The sequence below is a fragment of the Kwoniella bestiolae genome, chromosome 3 (assembly GCF_000512585.2).
Source record: "Kwoniella bestiolae CBS 10118 chromosome 3, complete sequence".
Classification (NCBI taxonomy): domain Eukaryota; kingdom Fungi; phylum Basidiomycota; class Tremellomycetes; order Tremellales; family Cryptococcaceae; genus Kwoniella; species Kwoniella bestiolae.
Genome location: NC_089243.1, coordinates 1,092,089 through 1,113,378, shown reverse-complemented (window position 1 = coordinate 1,113,378; position 21,290 = coordinate 1,092,089). Strand labels below are relative to the sequence as shown.

Sequence of the window (21,290 nt, the reverse complement as noted above, 5' to 3'; positions counted from 1 at the left end):
ATTGAAATGTTCCCTTAAAACCCAAAAGCTAATTGTGCACGACTGAAGACGGGTGGTTTCCACTTGAGAGCGGCGGGATTGATGGATCTCCTATTCTTCGACATGGTCTTTCGATGTTGTTCCAACACAGCGTCGGTCAGATGGATGATGTGTCCACCTTTATAGTACTTGATCATTTGGAGTGCTTGGCAGCTATGTTAACAACATTTGTCAGCGTTCGATCACGGCTACATAGACTAGCATAACTCACGTATGCATGATATCACCATGGGTGATTGCGGTCTTCTGAGCGATTTCCTCCAGACTGATCTCATCATCGCTATTCAATAGCAACTCCACGATCTTCTCCTGCCAATACGCCCGATAACCTAAAAGACCTAAATCTGATAATGGTTTCTCTGGACTTCCCAACTTCCCTTCCACTTTTGACAACTCGTAGGAAAACTCAATCAACAATCTACCATAACCTTTACGTTGATGCTGAGGTAAAGTCAAGATACACGCTACGTTGTACCCTTCCGGCGATTCCTTTTCCTTCGAGAAGTAACCGATGAGGTGACATCCGAATTCGTCCTTGATGGTCATGCAGTAGTACATGAAAGGGTCGACATCGTAGTACAGCGTCTTGTGATCCAAAAAGCATTTCGATATCAGACATAGATTCCTGCACCATGTCCTCTGACGTCTTCCGTCAATCTCGAAAAAGGATATATCGTCGTATCGGTAGATCTCGTTTCCTGGCGGATGGAGTAGCGTACATTTGGATCTGTGTCGTTTCAGTTGGGTAAAAGAGGGGTAATAGAGCAGACAGAACTCGCAGATGTAAAGGACGGGAAGATGGGCGTATTCGACAGGATAGGGGGAGAAATACCAAGTCTCAACTTCGTGTTTACCCATTTGAAGTTTATCTAAATTCTTGACTCGACTAACTTCGGAATGGGATTGGGTCATCGAACCTGATGTTCTCAGTTTTTCTATCTCCTGTTTCTTTGAGAACACTTTGGGTGCCGCTTGAGGGTTCTGAGGTCCAGATAAGTCGATCTCTCCATCTCCATCCAAATCACCTTCTGACCCTGCCATACTGATATCTCCATCAGCGTCTACAGAGGCATCCTCATCTTCGTCCCCTTCCTCATCTCCATCCGCATCTAAACCAACATCCTCTTTACCCTTTCTTTTCTGAGATATCTTTCCTGAAGGAGTACTCTTAGACAAGGGATGCTGTGCCTTCCCAACAGCAGAAGCAGCTTTGGTAGCTGCCTTCTTCAACAGACTACTCGAAGGTCTAGGTGATCCGGTTGTTCTTGTCGGCGTTGAAGCACCAGGCGTAGCTTTCCCAACTTTCTCTCTTTTCTTCTTTTCCTCTTCCTTGGGTTTAGGCCACTCCATCTCTTTATCCAGTATCAACCTACTTCCACCGACCCATTCATCCAATCGCTTATTGAACTCGACATAATGGACGTAGTACTCTGTATCGTCTCGGGGATCAGGAGGGGGGGCATCAGGAGGTGGTGGTGGTGCGAAGGCGGATGGCTTGGGTTTAGGTCGTTCTGATAAGATCTCTGCCTTTCGTTGTTCGTCTTGACCGTTTGGCAAAGGTTTTCGAACGAATATTTTGACTCCGGGTACGACATCCTATCCGACGGAATGGAAGTGAATGTGAGCGAACGGTGCAACGCATGGATGATTATGTGGGTTCAGAAGGAGAGGAGATTTTTCATGTGAAGTCAGTAACACTAACCTCTAGACTGTAAGTACCTGGTGCGGCGAAAGTGGGTGCAGGTGAACCACCTTCGCTACCAGCCCTTCCACCCCCGTGCGGCGTGGAAGGCGTAGAGGGAGCCATGATAAGGGGTGATCGCCGCTGGGTATAGCTCGACGCTGAGAGGGGTTGAGATTTGCTCCAAGCGGGACAGTATGGATCAGAGTGCTGTTTTTGAGATGCTGATATGCACTGGGGTGAGCGTGTATGATGAATTGACGATGAATTGAGATGCAAGAAGGAGTGTTGATGTTCTTGATGATGAATAAAACGAGATAAACACGTAGATGATGTAGGGTAAAAAGAGGGATTTAAGTGCGTGGTGAAAATAAATAAAACTAATCGATGAATGTGGCACTTTTGCTCTCCGTTATTCGATATAACCGGGGCTCACTTTCATTACCAGTGTTTACGTTGACACGTCCAGATACTACCACTACCACTCACTGCTAGACATTATCATATATATTCTTCATACTGTGTATCCTATTCCTACTCCTATCAAGATCATCTCCACATACAGGTGCAATCAGGCGTCCCACCCACACTCAGATCATGCCATCCTAGAAAAGAAAAACGAATATGTCTTCCTACTTCCCCTTTTCCTCATCTTCATCCTCCATCTCTCAACCGGCAAACACCGTCAATCTCGATGATCCACATCTCCAAGTGACCATCACACCCTCGGCATCAGCTTACTATGCAGGAGAGACCTTCTCAGTCACCATCACATTCACAAACACTAGAACACCTCCCATAGATGCTTCATACCCTAAGACACCGGTATCCGTACCTCCAACAGCTGATGTGAGAAGCCCTTCGTCTGCGGGGAGACAATTACCTCCCTTTGGTCCACGCGATGGAATCTCCTCGATACAAGATCTACCAGCTAGGAAAGGCCAGATAGGACTGAACTTACCAACTATACCTATAGCTTATCAGGATACCAATGCTGAAGCTGGGCCATCTCGCCTGACAACGCCGTTATCGATAAACTCGACACCTGGTCCACCAGCTACAGATCCAGGGTTTCCTTATAGTCCAGGAGCCAATCCAGCTTACAGAGCACCAGGATGGCCTGGTCAGGGATCAGGACCTCTCTCACCGACAAGAGAGAAACCTATGAACTTCAGAAGCCCCGATGGATGGGGCAATAAGGAGAATGGAGCGGGGAAACAGGGAGGTCACAGTAGGAGGACAAGGAGTTTAGCGTTGGGTAAAGGAACGATGAGTCCACAGGAATTGGTATGGGCTCTCGGAGGGCAGCCGAGTGAGTGCTAGTAAGATCAATCAGCTTCAGGATGCTCCTCGCATGATAGTTGATCAAATGGGTTTCTCAGCACCACCCCCGTTGCCATCTCGGCGGCCGCAATCTGCAGCTATCCCATCTCATCATCCACATTCGCGTAAAATCTCCATAACCAACTTCCCTCTATCGCCACCTTCAGATGAATCGATAAATCAGATACTGTCCCCGCCACCATCACGCCCTTCGACCGACGGCTACCCTTCTACATCAGGCGCAGGTCCTTCGAGACCTCCTCTAATTAGAGGAAACAGCTCGACAAGCTCCATAGGCACTTTGACAGATGATGATGCCTTCGTGTCCAACGAAGCTTTGACGAGACAGAAATCACGACCTACACCTTCGCCGCTAGCCCATGGACGGACACCGTCTTACCACAATGCTTATGGGGCATCTTGCCTTGTTCTTGGCACTCCACCGCCTCTACCTCCTCCCACACATCCATATATACGAGAACGCATACCGGCAGACAGGGGGACAACAACAGTCTTATGGGCCTATACTAGATTAGTCGCTCAATTCCATCCTTCCAACGCCTACATCCCCCCAGATCCGTTATTACCACTGAGATCCATGTTACTGCATCAACCGGTTGGATCGGGATCTCTAAATCCGACTTCGTCTCTTTCGCCTAGCGGTTCGAGTGCAGGATCATCCAGATGGCAGCTGAGTTTCGGAACTGGTACGATTGGTAATTCGACTCAACCGAGCTTGACTGGTAGTTTGTTTGGATTAGCAAAAGACCTGGTAATGGGAGGTAGTGGGGGTAGTTTAGAGGAAGAACGGAAAAGGGTTTGGAACATGAAGGATCTGCCTGTTTTGGAGACTACCAGGAGTCTGCTTGGAGTCGATATAAAACTGAAAGAGGGCGAAAGTAAAGAATGTGAGTACCATTACGACCGGGTCCTCAGCGTCAAGCTAATCTGAGATATGAGGCAGTCGTCTACACCCTCAAACTACCCTCAACTTTACCTCCTGCACATCGAGGCAAGGCTTTTCGATTCTCATATGATCTAATCGTATCGCTCAATGTGTCATTACCAGGAGGAGGGGGAAGGCAGAAATCAAAAGATATCAGTATACCCATCAGGGTCTGGTCAAACGTATCAGGTAAGCGATTGCGCCAAAGTCATACCCTTAGCTAACGAATCAAGCAGTCGGTCATCCGTTCCGTACATACGATGTTCTGAAGCCTATCATCCAAAACAAGGAAGAAGGGACAGTGCAAGAAGTTGACACCCCACTTTTTGATGCCCACTCAACACCAGTCCCCGACGCAGGCAACAACCTTCGTCGGCGGTCAAGTGCATCAGATAAACATCGTTGGAAGACTGGTGATACCCAAGAGTCCCTACAAGCCTATGCTCGTCATTTGCTGGATACACTCGAGCCTTCCTCGCCTCCAACGTCAAATGGGCCTTCACCGAAATTGCCCCCGCTTAGTCCCGGTAGGGCTAATGGTAGATTACCAAGATCGCGAGTTGTTAGCCCCTCATCCTCCAAATTCGATATTCCTCCTTTACCTCTCGTAGATCAAAATGGTGAAGCAAATGGAAGGAAGTCGGAAAGCTTGCTCGGTATACCTGGAGAAGGGTTGGGTAGAGGCTTCAAACCGCGACCTAGACAGGGTACCTTGTTGGAAGGAGACGATGAGCTGGTCGAAGAAGGCTTGGAGGCTGGGTGTGGGGAGGCTGTAGAGATCCTGAGTCGTCATTCTCCGAAAGGTGAGCCGTCTCACCCAACGATTTTGTGCAGTCAGCTGAGTGCAGTCAGCTGATACAACTTGATTTGATGATAGCTTCTTATGATATCGCTAAAGACGGCGAAGTAGTCGCGGTTTTGACATTGATCAAGACCACTTATCGGCTAGGAGAGACTGTGTTGGGAGTTGTGACCTTCAATGAACCAGAGACTGAAGGTCGGGTTCTCAAGGTGAGCTCTACCATCGCTCAACGAGAGAGCCAAGCTGAGCGGTTTTGTGATATATTAGTTCTCGGCGTTCCTGGAATCTCATGAACTGATCCCACAGCCTTTACTTCCTCCTCCTGGGAATACGCAACCTTCGCTAGGCAGACTACAAGCTGAACATCGATCTTCGTACGCCATCTCGTCATCGCGATTAGCATTTTCGCTCGATATACCTTCAGACGCTACACCGGGATTCAGCCTTGCGGCGGGTGATGACGACGGGAAAGGTGGATTGCAATGGAAGGTCAAATTACAATTTGTCGTCGCTGTACCACCTCACAACCAGCATACTTCGACACATCGCAGATCTCAAAGTGCTATCAGGGGTGAAAAGCCCAATACTCCAAAGAAAGGAAAGAACGAAGCTATCAACCTGATCCCTAAACACGGGATGTCGAACGATAATGACAATAAATTCTATTCAGCTTCTACCACGCTGACTCCCCTCTTACATACCTCCGATCCCCCAAGACTGAATGGAACAGCAGATGAGAAGGGGTATAATGGGGATAGACCCCTGGCGAGATGGCAGGAGATGAAGACTGAATTAGTGGAATGTGAGGTTCCTGTCAAGGTTTTGGCTGGGAATACTGCTTTTGTAGTTCGACCTTCTGTATGGGTCATTTGATGAGAGCTATATATAGAGATGAGATTATGAAATGCAATGAAGTGAGACGATAAAAATGCATCAATTGCTTAGTCCCACACAATGGATGGATACCAGTGATAACAATGGATTGGTATGACGTGGCATTGTGGTCTTTTTTAATCGTTGTATGATGAAACTGATAATACCAAATTGGATTGGGCGCAACACCCACCCAACTCCAGTCAGACGGACATCTTTGATCACCTTTACCTTTCTTTCACAACTCACTCGTTATTCTCGCTTTCCGACAGAAGTATGATATACAGCGGGAGAGCGTAGCGGATGAGCAGGGTAGAGGAGTGCAGGAGTCATATGGTAAAAAGAAGCAAAAAGTGAGTCCACATCGTTTGATCCGTTCGACTATCTTCCAATCTTGAATGTCCTCCCCCTCGAACTCCTCGGGTATGATCCCCAAACCACAACCCCAACCACCCATCATCTACGAATGACGAACCCATCCTGAGTTTATTATATAGGAAGTGCCATCTGATTTGCTCGTTCTACGTTGGTAGTCCCGTGCAGTGCTGTTTCCAGGTTCTCTGAGACTGTCTCTTTCTTTCTGTATGGTTGTGTCTTGATAACTGGCAGGGGTGGAAGCTGACATTGGTATGCGGATATAGGTTGTATTGTAGTTCGGTTTGTAGCGTCTCGGTACCACTATATTATGTATTTATCTCCAATATCCTACATCCTTCCTTGATCGCAATATTGCCGACATTGATATCTGGCCTGTCAATCGCCCATCTTTACGAGTCGAGTTTATTCTACATGATCTAGTCCCCTCTTAGGGTGAGCCCTCGTCGTCGGGCTAGTCAATAACTCTACTGTGATCCTGACATTGTCTATTCAGTTAATTGCGTGAGATGTGTGTACCTAGCTTCTTGTCTCAACTCTTTTCGGCCGTTGAGGTCAATCTGTTGTTCGCCCACGAACAGAGCGTATGGCGTACATGAAACCGACTATCCAGTACTACATGTACGTCCATCTGCGGATAATGGTCTATAGATGTTCGTCCACTTCAAATATGTACACCTCTACTTCGGCTTTGCAGTTGCACAAAATTCTACCCTCCTATCCTACTGGATATATTCTCACCACAAACACTCGAGCTATCGCCTGCATCTGCATTCTGACAAGGCCTTGGCAAAATTGAAGTCGTAGTGATTCGGTCGTTCCCATCCCACAAGTATAGAGCGCAGGTCTGGAACTACGTGTACTTGGGAAGAGCGCCACTTACGATAAGCTGACGCCGTTCCGGTGATTGGCAGTGGTCGTTAAAAAGCCTGTTACATGCACCAAGGTCATGTCCTCTCACATGTCCTGCCGAGGAGACAGCTGCCATGCCCATGTCAAGCTGATCACTGCATCCAGTGTCGCAAGCTGTCCCCTTTGTATGCATGGCATGATAGGGATCGAAATGCGGCAGCAAGCAGAAACAGGGTGCCACAAGTGAGATGGATGTGATTGTATGGATTGATTGTACTAACTGTATGGATTGACGCGATTTGATGGAAATTTGTTATGAGTAACGGCATATCTCATGGCTCATATCTCATTGCTCACCCTTCATCCTCCATACATACTTGATCTTTCATAATACAATCCTGCAAAGATATCCATGGACCACAGCCAAGAGGTCATTCCAACTCACCGCTTGTTGCTGTCATGGCATCTTCCTCAGATACTCCAGTAACACCACTCTCCATCCCCGGTTCGACTTCCAGATCGCCAACAAACAGCACCACCCAATCTCCTCATGACGGTACTCCACAGTCAGCTATCATCTCATATCCAACAGACTGGAACAACAGCAGAGGCTCGTCAATGTATGAGAGCTATGGTAGGCCTAGTCTAGATAACGAGCAGTATAAGGGCAACGTAGAACCACCTATTCCAGTGAGTGGATCGTTGTTTCGGTAAATTGCCAATGCTTATTGTCTCCTCTATTTTTAGATGTCAGCATCATCCTCTTCATCCTCCTCTCAACCCATTTTCGATTGGCCAACTCGTGCTACTCAATCAAGCGCATATAGCAATCCCATCCGCAGAGATCCATTCAACCCCTCAGACCCATTTGAACCTCACAGCTCAAGTTCCGAAGACGATGTCATCCCACGGCCGTATCATGAAGTACGCAGAGGATCAGCATTCCGTTCGACGACAGATCCTCTTATGCATGATGGTCAACCTATAGATCCAGAGTTCAGCAGTGCAGGACCACCAATCGAAGGATACAACTTTGATCCACCTCCATCATTCAATCGGACATTCTCCTCACCTCTACCTCAACGTGTAGGGTATCTACGCCACCCCTTATCTCCCGTCTATGACCCATTGGGGACAGGTCATCCACCTAGCATATCATCCATCACCGAACCACCACCAACTGCAAGACCACCCCCTAGCGCACTGCATTCCGTATCGCTCGAATTGGCAGATTCACTTCAATCCGCTATCCAAACACTTCTCCATCTATCGCCACCACACCTTCTCGATAATGCCAAGGAACAGTACTCGGGATGTACGGTACAGGTACCTGCTACTTCCCTATCAGCTCTCTTGACGTCGATGCGAGGTCTCAATTTTCTGTCAGCACATGCAGAAGAACTTGTGGAAGGACCGGATCATGGACCGTTGATGCGGAAAGGGGAGGACTTTGATATCGGAGAACTATTGCAGAATGTAGCGGACATGTTGAGTGGACAGGCGTCACAGAAGGCGGTCGATTTTGTACTGTTTCATGGAGACGTCGGAATCAAGCATGTCAGTGTGAACGGAGATGGAGAAGGGTTGAGCTATGCTCTAAGTCATGTGAGCCGCATTGTCTCGTATCAATATCATACCTATATATTCTGATACCCCTCTAGGTTATACGGCAAATCCTCCTCATCTCACACCGCGAAGACACCATTGAACTGGGTCTACAAGTCATACCCCAGAGTCCCTCCCTCACTCCTCGCATTGGTCAGCCATTAACGGATACAGAGATCGACCGTCATCGAGGTCAAAAGTCCGCTTCCAGCTCTAGATCAAACTCACCTGGTCGAACCTCCTTGCAACCCCCCGGACCCAATGAGGGACCATTGTTATGTGTGTTTGAGATTGTGCACAACATATCTCAGACAGTCGACTCTACTCACGCCACTCCCAAAGCGGAACTGAACCCTTTCACCAACCTCGCTGAGGAGGCGGAAGCAGTGAAACCCAACTTCGACACCACCTTTTGCAAGAAGTTGTTACAGGGACAGAATGCAACTCTCCGGGTCGACGTACAACCTTCGTCCCCATCAGGAAGCGGAATGCCCAGGCGTGCTTACGAACTATCGATTCTACTACCCCGTGGAAAACCTATAGTTGAACCAACCCAATTATCGATTGAAGAGGAAGCTATTCGACAGCCTTTCGCTTCAATGCGATTAGCCAGAGAACCTACTCTCAACGAATTATCAGAATTCGCCGACTCCCTCAGAACCAAGAAAGTAGCGATTCACGCCAACCTTAGTAGTGTGTTCGCTCGACATCTGACCAGCTACTTGGCTGCTTGGGGAATGGACATCTCACATATCCCCATCGATGGGGACGAAGCTGATCGAACAAAGACAATGTCAACTGGAAGACATGATTCCGGATATGGAGGATCCACGGCGGGTTCTACACCAGCAGGCGATGTTCCCATGTCACTTGCTCCCTCTGCCCGAGATCAGGGTCGTTTCATCATTGTTGATGACGACATCACTGTTCTGCGAAGAGAGTTGTTCAGGATTCGAGCGGAATTGCATCCACTATCGCTCAAACCTCGGCTCAACAAACGTCCATCATTATCATCAAGAACTCGATCTACTCCTCATGTGCGACAAGTCACACAGCGGCCAGCAAGTGCAATTCTAATACACTTCACATCGTTAGCCAAATACAATCAGGTCAGGGATGTCGTGTCCAGCTTTGTCGGTGCACCGTGGTCGACCGGATCAGGAGCTTATGTTCAACCCGAAGTCATGGTCATCCCCAAACCTGTCGGACCACGTCGATTTTTGACGGCTCTCCACACGGCTGTAAACCAACCCATCGTCGACCCATTTTTCTCTCCTATTGCCACTTCTCCTCGATCACCTGGCGGTGGATACTTTGCTGGCGGTGCTCGCACACCGACGGAAAGAGAGAGTGGGTTCTTTGATTCTGTCGCAGAGGAATCTCCAGACGAGGATGTAAGGCCAGATGCGGGAGGCCAAAAAGCAAGATCACCTCTTGGGGAACATCCTCCTTCGGCTGCTCAGATCGTTCGGACCGATCATGGCTTGCACTTATCGCTTCCTACCCCTGGTGAGATATTAGCTACGCCTGCCAACGAGTATTTCACCAGTGCAGCAAGGACTACTCCGAGCGGATCAGGTGCCTCTGGAGTGGTCATGCAAAGTCCCGATGGTCGACCTTATGGAATGTTCTTCGAGCCTCCCATCAAGAATGAACGACGAGCTTCAGCACACCGAATACCTTCCGAAACCCTTCGACGAAAACCTACCAGCCGACGCGCCTCAGCCGGTGGCGAAGAGATACCTTCTTCCCCTGCTCTTTCGCCAAGCAATGCTAGAAGAGTTTCAAACGTCTCCAATGTTGGTGGGCCGGAGGAACGAAGAGCCTCAGTGACAGAACGACCTGGACACGCTCGTGTCAACTCTCGAAGAAGGACATTGCCTGTTTCGGAATCCCCTATCGTTGCCGTTGGTCGTGATCGGTCAGCAACTGTCACTCAAGCTCAGCGGCGATCCACACCTGGCCAATCTCCTGTCATCCCTTCACCTCGAGCGGACCAAGGCACCTTCCAGCCCCCTCCTCGACCACCGAAGAAAGCACCGGCAATCACTACGGCGGAGGAAACTCAAGTCGACACAAAGAAACCTGCTCCTCGACCAGCTAAGAAAGCGGATAAGAATGATGTCGTGGTGCCTCCTATCAATGTTTTGATTGTAGAAGGTGAGTCATACTGAGTGTATCCAGAGCTGACGTTTCGCAGATAACCCTATCAATCAAAACATTTTGAGTATGTTCTTGCGAAAGAAGAAGATCAAGCATCAGTCGGCGAAGGATGGGCAAGAGGCGGTTGAGAAATGGCGAACGGGAGGCTTCCACTTGATATTGGTGAGTTTTTGTTTCTTTACTACAGGATGATTCGGTGCTGATTATGGTTCTAGATGGATATCCAACTGCCGGTCATGGACGGTATCGAAGCAACAAAGGAGATTCGAAAGATGGAGAGGTACAATAACATAGGAGTATTCCCATCAACACCCAGCATCGAACATACTCGGCAACCAAGCGTTGAGGGACCCGTGCCCTCGTCGCCATTCCGATCTTCCGTTATCATCGTCGCCCTTACCGCCTCCTCCTTGCAATCGGATCGAGTTGCTGCGTTGGCTGCAGGATGTAATGATTTCTTGACCAAACCCGTGTCATTGAAATGGCTTGATAAGAAGATCGTCGAGTGGGGTTGTATGCAGGTGAGTTTTACCCGTGATTGAACATTGCTAATATATGTAGGCTTTGATCGACTTTGACGGATGGAGACGCTGGAAGTCTTCCGATCCCAAGGAAGCAAATGAGATGAAGAAAGGATTCACACTCGGTCCTCAAGCTGCTGCCAAATCGCTTGCAAGCAGGTTGCGCATCGAAAGAAAAGCGACACGATCTCCAGCCCCGGCATCACCATCACCTCAAGTACACGTGCAGGTACCTACGCCCGATGCCTCCGAAACTCCTGCTCAACCGCCAACTCTTCCACTCCCTCCGCCTAATCCTCCTGCCCTTACCGAATCGACCGCAGATCCAGCTTTAACAGAGGCTCTGCCATCTGTCAGGGAAGTATCAGAGTCAACCTCAACTTCTCCGTTGACCAGACAAGTTGGTCTTTTGAATTTGGCTACCGAGACCAGCGGTCCTGGTGCTGAAACCGAATTTCAATCTGATCCAAACGCAAGAAGCGTCGAAGAGAAACCATTACCTCCTTTACCGACCGAATAAACGCGATCTTTCATCTACATCTCGTCCTCTATGCTCTGTCCCGTTCACGATTTTGCGACATCTATCCCGTTTTACCTTTGTGTCTATACAACGTCTAGAAACGATACATTTTCAATACATCCATATACGTTTGATTCTGCTCGATTTATCTTCATTCCTCAGAATGATTTCATTTCCGTCACCATCTCACATCTGTAACTTTTATATCAGTCTTAAGTTTTGTTGCATCATTAGCCAAAATACATGCATGGCTGGAAAACGGATGGAAGAACGCCAGCAAAGTTACAATATCTATATAGCAGATATATACGAAAGCAGGGGTATACAAGGGACTAATCCTATGCAAAATTGCTTAGATTGACAGTACAAACTGACCATCCTTCTTTGATACTTTCAATGTTCTCAAGATATCATTTGAATCCACGTTCTTCTCCTTATCTTTTCCGAGAGATTCGATCCACTCTCCCAGAGTCAGTTCTTTATCCTCCAATTTACCGAACCTCTTCTTCAACCTCTTCACGACCTTTGAAGAAACTTCCGTCGATTCGCCATTGGGTACAACTGTAGTCTCTGGTTCTTCAAACTTCCTCTTCTTGTTCTGTGGTCCGGCGGAAGTATCTAAGGGAGTGGTGATCTGTGTGACGTCGTTGGTCTTGGGGGGATTCTTTGAATTCGCTTTAGCACCTGTACCGCCCTTATCCCCTTTCCTGTTGTTCTTCTTTTTCTTCTTATCCGAATCTGCATCTCCATTAACGGCGAGTGTTTGAGAAACCTCGTTTGTCGATACGACTTCGGGATTAGGTGTAGTCTCAGCTGAGCCCCATGATCTCATACCAACAGATGGAGCCATCTTGTTCATATCCGTAGCGTATGATCTTTCCACGACCCCACCAAATCCACCACGACCATATCCTCCTCTCTGGAATCCTCCTCTTCCTCCTCTTCCACCTCGGCCCTGAGGACCGCCGCGCTGTGGGTAGTCGTTCTCTGGGGCGTTGAGTTGGTTGAGACGGGAGGGATGTATGGAGGAGCTTGCGACAGCTGGGGCGACTTCGGTCGTTATGACTGGAGCCGGGGAAGGAGCAGCGGGAGTTTGGGATTGGGAAGGTGGTTGAGATTGGCCATTCTATAGTTGATCTCGAATTATCAGCTCTCACAGTTCATGGTGATAAGATTGAGGGTACATGAAGGGCTCACCTTCTTTGGCCCTTTGTACAGGGCTCCTTGATACTTTTCAGCCTCGGAAACGCAAGTGGTATGGCTCCTACGGATGAAGTGCGAGTCAGCTATCGAATCAAGAAAAGCAGGGCTCAGTAGCGATGAACCACGCACTTGTATTCTCCTGGGTTTCTGAAGGTTGTTGAGCAGTCTAAGACAGAGTAATATATCAGCACTAGGTCGATCAGTCCCTTCCATCAGACCCTAATAGACAAGCTCACCTAGACAAGTGAACGAAGCATGACATCTATTCCTATGCTGGTCGAGCTTTGGTTTCTTGACGGTATCGGCACAGCCATCGCACCTATTGTTATACGGCAGTCAGCGACTCGCTTACGACTGAGCAGGAGCAGGTCTACTCACTGGAAAGAGACCATGTTGTAATAGCTGAAGTGTGGCCGAGGGACAGTAGAATAGCAGGAATCTTGATTGTGTGAGAATAACGAGCAGACGATAAGATGGAATTCAACTTTTTATTTTCGGTCTTGTACGAGTAGTTCTGAAATATTTTTCAGTCACGTTCCTGGAATCAATCATCCATCTGCAATCGGTCATCGCCGCAACTCGGGGTCAGACCACTTACCACTTGTACTTACGTAATATCAAGCAGGTGAGTCATGTAGATTATGTTCAATGTTTCCAAAGACGCGTCTTCAAAGTGGAAAGTTGTCTTCCTCTTGCTCTTCCTCTTTCCTCATCATATCGTCTTCCCTCTACATCACCTGCTTACCCTCACCACACTTCCGTTCGGCCCATCAACTCGCTCCGTAGTATTGTACGTCGCCAGCAACAAACAAGTCTAGTAAATCCCACTTGCTTCCTTCCTGCCAGTCTCACCGAACACAATGTCTCCCATTAATCCAGAACGTGAGTTGTCCTTACTACCCATTAGTTCGATCACATATCATGCACACCACACTCAATCATAATACTGCTCAGCTCGAATCAATTCCAAATACCTCACCCAACACCGGGGCGAGGTGGTGAGACTTACTGCCAAAGTGATCAAGCTCTCTGGGGATACCGCTACCGTCGAGACAAGTGATGGGGCTACTGTGAGTTGAGGTGTACATCTTTTGAATGCCTGATATACTGTGCTGATAGGCCCCATCACTCGTAGCTCGGTGTGCATCTTTCACGAGTAAGTATGAGCTGAACGACCTTCTCATCGATCAATGCAGAACCACGATAACTGATATATCGATGACTGCAGGATATGCACATCGGAGATGGTTTCATAGAGATCATAGGTACCGTCAAAGACGATCTCAGTATCAAAGCTCACACCTACATTGAACTTGGCAGTCAACTCGGTATGTATCAGCCATACCCTTTCTTTGAATACTGCTGACAGTTCCTTCAGACATGAAGGCTGTCGATGCCGTCGTCGAATTCGCTCACAGCGGCAAAGGTCAAGGTGTTCTCGTTTAGGGAATAGAACGAGGTGACAGAGAAGAAGCATATATGTATTTGTACCGATAGAAGGGAAGATACCCATCATTTATGTGAGAGAATAATACAATGTATACATGCATCAGGTGTGATTATGCCATACGAGAATCGAAAACCTGTAGGTTCGCCGCTTCTGCTGGATACCCCTAAACTTCTGAACCCTCGTCCTTCTTCCTTCTTCTCGCATCCTTCATCCCTCTGTTCATCGCTCCAAAAACTATGCAGCGTTACGGAGAACTGCAGGAATGCTCGTTAGCTTACATTTTGGAGGAGAAGCGGTACTACCAGAACTTACCGAGGATGACAGAATCACCTCGAAGGAACATTTTTCTACATAGCAGAGACAGAGTCAGCTCAGTACGGCTACTCTTTGGATAGGTAGAGGTTTTCTAGCGGACTCATTGCACTCACGAGATAAACCTATCCTTGTTCACTGGCTTCTTTCCCTTTCCTTTCGGTGTTTCCGTCCACATCTGGAATCCGCATGATCAGCACCTTGTCTTTGTCGGATGTGCAAAGACATGTATGAATTTGAGAGTAGTGATAGTACCCGCACTCACCTCCTTTACATTTTCCAACACCATATTACAATGCCTATCAAAAGCTTTCACCCTCGCCAGCAGCTTCTTGTTATTTCGCAAAGAGATCAAAACCTGGGATGAGTTTCGGACAGCTTGCTGTAAGACTGATAATGGTCCCTGGGAGATCTCGTACTCCTCCAATTCTTTTATTTGCGCTTCGTCGAGCTCTGATTTGGGTACGTGGGCGTATTGACTAATATGGGGAAAGTACGAGGGAATGAGCGGAAGGGAGTCAGCAACAAGCATCCAATTGCAGTCCAGGGTGTGCACTCACCTCATTTTCCTTTCTTATTGGCTATTCTGATATTGATTTGATGGCGAGGTTGGATGCGTTTCGGTCTGAGCTGATTGCCTTTTGAAGATGTAATGGATGATGGTGAATGTTGAATTGATAAAAGGAATATGACAACAATCGATAAATGTTAGAAGATAGATGATAGATGATAACTGGCAAAGTCAAGTGCAGGAAGCGTGGCGGCATTCACCGGGAAATGCTAATGTGGCACTTCACCTCCCGCCCATACACTCATTTCGCCAGTCTACTAAAAAGATGTAACAGAAAAGCAACCATGCATACATACGCATCGACAAGATATACACAGAATACAAATATACACAATGAAAAGGGACGTAGAGACAGTATTATACACAGAGACCTAGGAGTTGAAAAATGCACAGAAGTGACTAAATATACTTCCAAGTTATCGATCCACAACAGTTTTGGCAAATTTCCGCGAGGATATTTTGGCCTCGAACAGCGCGTCAAGCCTATATACATCATCAGCTTACATCCCACCTCCCCACGCAGGATATACTCACTCATCAACCGTCCGGTTTTTAGTCTCGGGGATGTAAAACCATGTCCAAATGCTACCGAGTAAACCTAATCCACCAAAGATGTACCCAACCCTTCCCTTCAGATTCGCTTCGTCAGGATTGACAAGGTATCTGAGCCTATTAGCTGAAGTTCATCCAGATATTGTACTCACGGTATGATGATGTTCGCCAGCATTCCACATAACGAGTTCACACATATACCTAATCCGACTGTTTTCGATCGTAGTTTGGCGGAGCTGACTTCGGAGAAGATGACATATCCCAGAGGACCAATACTCCCTTGATAGATCAGTCCGAATATGAGTGTCTAATGCAGGTGTCAGCATTTGCGGAGCTGAGATATACAAGACTTACAAAAACAGCCTCGGCCCACCTCGCCGCCTTGGTATTAGAGATCGAAGAGAACCCTATCCCGAAGTTGATGATGGTACAACCGATCATTCCCCACAAGAACAATGTTCTTCGACCTAGTTTGTTGACACTGTACAGCGCAGTGAGATTACCAAACACCCCGATGGCGGTAACTCCTACGCCCAATTTGAATGAATCCGAAGTTGCGAACCCGGCAAGCTGGAAGAAGTATGTGCTGTAACCCAGCACGAAGATGACACCGGATATTTGCTGGAGAATAAAAACCATCAGAGCGATGATGGTTCGACGGCGATCACTTCCCTTGAAGCATTGAGTGTAGGTGGTTTGTGCAGCATAATGATCTTCAAGGGCGATTGTTTCCTGTATCTGGCGGAAGTGCAAATCCAGATCCTTGGTTCCGAGTACCTTGAGAACTAATCTTGCTTGATCATTGTATTCCCTTCGCGCTAGATACCATGGTGATTCAGGGGCAAACGGCAGGCCGGCCAACATGATGGCGGGAAAGATCCATTGTATAGCACTGAGAGTCAGCTCCAAGCGATTTCATGCGAACTCACAATGGAATACGATATGCATTTCTGTTGTCCCTTGACCCTAAGCCTTGTATCACGCAATTTGCGAGGAATTGACCAACTACACGTCAGCGAATGCCATCTCTTGCATGTACTCACAAACGATCCACAAATTGACCAGACCTGTGGTGATACCCCTAAGAGCGACTGGCGAGACCTCTGCGCAGTAAGCCGAAGCTGACGAAATGTACATTCCTAATGCGAATCCGTTGATGAGTTTGCCGACCAAGAGCAAAGCGTTGTTGTGTGGGGGGCAGAAGAACTGCATGAAGACTGATCCGATGGAGATACAAGAAGCCACTGCAAGAGCGCCTCGACGACTACAGTGATATTATCAGCAATGATCGGAAATCCTGGAATAGAGAGAGCTGAGACGAGACATACCCGATGCGGTCTGCAAGCCATCCAACAACAATACCGCCAAACATTCCTCCCACTGATCCGACCGAGTTGAAAGCACTCTGCCATCTGGCTGGAACGACATATTCTCCCTTGTACGAATACCCAAAATCCTGCCGAAAGCGTGGAGTTGACAAAAGACCGCTACTGATTTGAACATCATAGCCCCAAAGAACCGCACCGATACAGCAGAATCTAGACGTAAGCTACGATCGGTTCATCTCAAGAACTCACAGGCACCACAAAAAAGCACGATGATAGTCCCTTATAGCCTCATATGGGCTTATAGCCTTTTCTTCAGCCGCAGCCAACGCGAGGGTGTTGTCATTGGGCTGGAAGGGTTCCGTGGCGAGATGTTCTACCATGTCGGGCTCAAAGTAACCACTTTTGTCAGGTGAGATGGACCGAGCTTCAGGAGCACCGCGAGGGGATAGAGGGATATCACTGAGGATGATTCAGCTGCGGTCCTTGCTGTAGAGAGTAGTGATGACTCACGACATTGTTGGGGATTCGAAGGCGTCGTAGTCCTCTATCGCTCTTTATAGTCTTTGTCAGCAGGAGGGCAAGATCATCGCCACGAGTCCGGTCGGCGCCGCAATGCTTGGTATGGTCTTGAGCCCCACGGAGGTAGTTGATACAACAATACGTTGAAGTATGAAGCTGTGAATAGATGCGATGATGATAGGAATCGATGTCGAAGGAAGCAATGGGGTTATCAGGGTAATAACGCGCAAATGAGTCGGAATGCATCTGGATGCCCCGGGGGGATAGGTGGGCGATACGGCGGAGGAGCTCAGAATCGAATCTAAAGCCTTGGTGGGCTTTTCAAAGGCAGATATGTCGCGGACATTACCGCAATATTGCTAATCCGGGCGATGAGAATCAATGATTCATGGCTGTGCCTGATCTGCCTGTGTATATATTCCATGGCAACATCATCATTCTCCGATCATATCAAAGGATGTTGCATAGAACTTTATATGACAGTGAAGACGGACATCAATGCATGTCAAGTTCCCACAAACTGTATATATATACAACATTCATTCCCTATGCAACAGAAGCAATGTCCTTGATGCTGTGCTATCGACAGGAGAATAATACGGAATGATCTCATTATTCAGCCGAAATGTCCTTTCCAAATGTGTACATCCCTTCTATTACGCTCAGCACCGATAGGAATTGCATGAGCAATTTTTGTCTAATGGTTAAACATAAGCATCGCACGAGGTTGACTCTTCAAAGGGTACTCACGAGTGGGAAGGCGGGGCAGACGGATCGGTCGATGCGTCCATTAGATGTATACCAACGAAGCGGACTAGTGGGATCAGCAGTGCTACTTGATGTCCTGACGTACCTTTTTGAACCAGGGACGGTCCGTTGGTTGCGACGCATTCGACGGGAAGACTAGATGTCAGCACAGCTCATGAATTGGAGAACTCACCTGTTCAATCCATCGAGAAGCTCGCAAGCGATGTCCTCCGCACTCTCTTCAGGTCCCATCGGACTTGGCAATATCGGCGTGAAAAGGGCCAGCTGTGCTAAAAGCGCTTGGCGGGTTTGTAAGAGGACCAAGCGCACCACATGCTGTGTCACAAGAATATTCCCCTATACCAAGGAGTATGAGCTTAGTCGTTTCAGGATGCTGAAACACTGACCTGCATCACCAAGTAACTGTTCAAAGCATGACCATTGTCGCCAGCTTTGTTAAAGAAATCCAAGAATCGAGCTTGCAATTTGGCTTCCCAATCTACCGCGGGACTAATGCAGGGGAGTCAGTGACATTTCAACGGTGTGCTAAGCTCACCTAGCGGAACGAGAATCGTAAGCATTGCGGAGTTTCAGTGGATCCGGCACGGTGAGATAAGTGTGAATGGTCCTGTTCCGCAGTTCCTGCAGCTGCTGAAGATCGGCGAGGATCTCTTCCATCATCCGAGGCGATTTGCGTCTTTGTATGAGGATGGTATCGTTCAGAATTCTGAACAGATTGGTATTGACGTTGAAGCCGGTGATTAAAGAAGTCGTTCCAGGGGGTTGAGGTAGAATGCCATCGCCAGTGATCATTTCGTCATCGACTTCAGCAGGGAGAAGTAGATCGTGGGCATCTTGAAGGGGCAAGCATATCGTTCGAGCTCGCTGAATGTCAGCTCTGGGCCGATCTAATCATAACTTACCAAACAAGCTGTACTTTTATCCGCTTGAAAGAGAAGCTACACGTCAGCTGTGCCGACTGGGGTCACACTTACCCAGTACAACCTTCGTCGTATCTCTCGTTCAATCGGGTCCAGCCCTTCGTAGCTCTAATTGTCAGCGCATCATCATGACGAACAGAACTTACGCTTTCTTCGTTCAACCGAAGAGCTAGCGCCAATTGATTCGCTTGAGCTGTCACCACCACATGCGCAGTATTGTTGCCAAGCACGAGGTGCACGATCCCTTCGCTATTCGAAATATCAGCGACAAGCTCAGTTCCGTGTAGAACCCTCTTACAGATATGCGATAACAACTGACTATCAGTAACGATCTGCGCAGCGAGGTGACTCACCCATTGAAATGGTTATAGGTATGGGATCTTCCCACATGTGTGCCATTTTCGCACGAGCGATCTTGATACATTTTCTAGCGAGATCCTCGACCTCGGTTTTATCGAGATTGACCAGACTTCGGGGTACTTGTACCAAGGTCGAAGCGATGACGGTCAAAGCCAAGGCGAAGAAAACAGGATCGGTTCGGTCTCGACGCGCTGTCAGGTCGGTTACAAACGTCGGTCGATGCAAGCACGGTGTCAAGGGGTAAACCTGAGAAGTCAGCGAAAATCGAAGATATTCATACTTACATAGTCGAAGAACAGATTGAGGACATTGTCAATAGTCGGTCCTGGTACAACCTGGTCGATTCCTTCTGGTAGCGAACTGATAGGGATCAATGGGGAATGCATCGGAAGAGCAGCAGAGTAATTCGAGCTCCTTGTCGTCAGCCAGCCCTGACAGCAGCTCGACTCACGAAGCTGATAATTTCCTCTCAAATTCCGTACTTTCCAACTCTGAGAATGCTGATGACCGTCTAGCAGTGTCTGGACCAATCAATGCGGAACCATGACTATATCCATGTACGGCATCGGAAACAGCACTATCGCAGAGTTTAGCAATTCTCAATACATGGCACGAAGCGGTATAACCTGCCTTAAATCACTACCATGTCAGCTTTGGTTCTGCGTCTACCTCCACTTACACTGGTGCCGGTCCTTTTCTCCTAACAGCTTTGACTCTTACACAGTCAATAGCGAACCGTCTACATCTCGCACAAGGGAGTCTTGCAGCATCTGGATGATCCGGAGGGACCAGCGGAGAGGGCTCGCATCGTCGTCTACAACGTCAGCGTGGGTCGGACAAAGCTGTGACTCACTTTCCTTTCCTACATGCTTCGCAACCTATGATGAGTCAGCTAAGCTTTCTAACAGTAGTATCATCATAGGACGTACTAGTAAAACCAGCCAAACCAGAGCTCGATGCTTTCCCCTTGCCTTTCCTGTTGTTCTCCCCACCGCTATCTTGTTGCTCTGGACTAGCTCTCAACGGTCCCATCGTGACGGCTCTTTGTTTGCCTTTGTCTGACAATACCGAAGGATCAGCTGAAGGTGTCTCTTGAAGCGATAACCTTTTTCTCTTCTTCCCCTGATCGCTCATTTCGATATCGGAATCCAAGCGTTGAAGGATCGGTTGTGGAGAGTTCTGAAGTATTCCATCGTAATTGAACTCGGCCATCGCTGATGATCCATCCATGTGTTATATATGTATATCGGTTGATCTGCGACCTAGCTCGGAGACAGGGTCTATTACCCGTATGGAAAAATTGAATTTTATGTATTAGAGAGTGTGTGTGGGATTATTGGCGTTCGATTGAGTCACAGGAACCGGACAGGTTCAAAGTGCGGAGTAGCGAGCGGAATGACAAGTACAGTATAATCCAACACATAGATCCATCCCCATGCTACTAGTAGTTCACTGCATTGACCGTGTTGCATCCATCTATTCGCATTGACAGTGAACGGAGGTGCAGGGTGGAGGTGCAGAATGTGGAGGGGATAATATGGGTTAAAAAAGGTGGACGTGGTTACTTGAGACGGAGAAGGATCAACGATGGCCGATTGATTGGTTAT

At 47.9% G+C, this 21,290-nt stretch overlaps 9 protein-coding genes across 9 annotated transcripts; 4 read left to right on the top strand and 5 right to left on the bottom strand.

The window, feature by feature from the left end:
• Positions 1 to 14: 14 nt before the first annotated feature.
• Positions 15 to 1,846, bottom strand: I302_105093 (histone acetyltransferase ESA1; the record flags this gene model as incomplete). The annotated part of the gene is made up of 3 exons (XM_019194963.1): positions 15 to 192; positions 251 to 1,635; positions 1,742 to 1,846. The coding sequence occupies 3 exons, from the start codon at positions 1,844 to 1,846 to the stop codon at positions 15 to 17; spliced, it is 1,668 nt and encodes a 555-aa protein (XP_019042676.1).
• A 498-nt stretch (positions 1,847 to 2,344) lies between these two features.
• On the top strand, positions 2,345 to 5,664 carry I302_105092 (uncharacterized protein; the record flags this gene model as incomplete). Its single annotated transcript, XM_065870007.1, has 6 exons — positions 2,345 to 3,032; positions 3,103 to 3,951; positions 4,008 to 4,178; positions 4,226 to 4,792; positions 4,867 to 5,000; positions 5,059 to 5,664. 6 exons carry the CDS (start codon positions 2,345 to 2,347, stop codon positions 5,662 to 5,664), a joined length of 3,015 nt encoding a protein of 1,004 aa, XP_065726079.1.
• Positions 5,665 to 7,350: 1,686 nt separating this feature from the next.
• On the top strand, positions 7,351 to 10,670 carry I302_105091 (uncharacterized protein; the record flags this gene model as incomplete). Its single annotated transcript, XM_019194961.2, has 3 exons — positions 7,351 to 7,581; positions 7,639 to 8,496; positions 8,553 to 10,670. The coding sequence occupies 3 exons, from the start codon at positions 7,351 to 7,353 to the stop codon at positions 10,668 to 10,670; spliced, it is 3,207 nt and encodes a 1,068-aa protein (XP_019042674.2).
• A 55-nt stretch (positions 10,671 to 10,725) lies between these two features.
• Positions 10,726 to 11,700, top strand: I302_105090 (uncharacterized protein; the record flags this gene model as incomplete). The annotated part of the gene is made up of 3 exons (XM_065870006.1): positions 10,726 to 10,821; positions 10,875 to 11,180; positions 11,257 to 11,700. The coding sequence occupies 3 exons, from the start codon at positions 10,726 to 10,728 to the stop codon at positions 11,698 to 11,700; spliced, it is 846 nt and encodes a 281-aa protein (XP_065726078.1).
• A 352-nt stretch (positions 11,701 to 12,052) lies between these two features.
• I302_105089 (uncharacterized protein) lies at positions 12,053 to 13,295 on the bottom strand (the record flags this gene model as incomplete). The annotated part of the gene is made up of 5 exons (XM_019194960.1): positions 12,053 to 12,826; positions 12,898 to 12,964; positions 13,033 to 13,069; positions 13,140 to 13,222; positions 13,282 to 13,295. The coding sequence occupies 5 exons, from the start codon at positions 13,293 to 13,295 to the stop codon at positions 12,053 to 12,055; spliced, it is 975 nt and encodes a 324-aa protein (XP_019042673.1).
• A 468-nt stretch (positions 13,296 to 13,763) lies between these two features.
• On the top strand, positions 13,764 to 14,349 carry I302_105088 (uncharacterized protein; the record flags this gene model as incomplete). Its single annotated transcript, XM_019194959.1, has 5 exons — positions 13,764 to 13,785; positions 13,858 to 13,973; positions 14,039 to 14,059; positions 14,132 to 14,231; positions 14,282 to 14,349. 5 exons carry the CDS (start codon positions 13,764 to 13,766, stop codon positions 14,347 to 14,349), a joined length of 327 nt encoding a protein of 108 aa, XP_019042672.1.
• A 238-nt stretch (positions 14,350 to 14,587) lies between these two features.
• I302_105087 (small nuclear ribonucleoprotein Sm D2) lies at positions 14,588 to 15,197 on the bottom strand (the record flags this gene model as incomplete). The annotated part of the gene is made up of 4 exons (XM_019194958.2): positions 14,588 to 14,607; positions 14,666 to 14,700; positions 14,782 to 14,843; positions 14,931 to 15,197. The coding sequence occupies 4 exons, from the start codon at positions 15,195 to 15,197 to the stop codon at positions 14,588 to 14,590; spliced, it is 384 nt and encodes a 127-aa protein (XP_019042671.2).
• A 455-nt stretch (positions 15,198 to 15,652) lies between these two features.
• I302_105086 (uncharacterized protein) lies at positions 15,653 to 17,631 on the bottom strand (the record flags this gene model as incomplete). Its single annotated transcript, XM_065870005.1, has 8 exons — positions 15,653 to 15,719; positions 15,771 to 15,912; positions 15,990 to 16,095; positions 16,143 to 16,606; positions 16,832 to 17,052; positions 17,117 to 17,278; positions 17,366 to 17,575; positions 17,627 to 17,631. 8 exons carry the CDS (start codon positions 17,629 to 17,631, stop codon positions 15,653 to 15,655), a joined length of 1,377 nt encoding a protein of 458 aa, XP_065726077.1.
• A 616-nt stretch (positions 17,632 to 18,247) lies between these two features.
• Positions 18,248 to 20,895, bottom strand: I302_105085 (uncharacterized protein; the record flags this gene model as incomplete). The annotated part of the gene is made up of 11 exons (XM_065870004.1): positions 18,248 to 18,332; positions 18,576 to 18,739; positions 18,790 to 18,892; positions 18,939 to 19,267; positions 19,470 to 19,567; positions 19,677 to 19,874; positions 19,964 to 20,043; positions 20,135 to 20,260; positions 20,363 to 20,422; positions 20,537 to 20,561; positions 20,613 to 20,895. 11 exons carry the CDS (start codon positions 20,893 to 20,895, stop codon positions 18,248 to 18,250), a joined length of 1,551 nt encoding a protein of 516 aa, XP_065726076.1.
• Between the last annotated feature and the right edge of the window lie 395 nt (positions 20,896 to 21,290).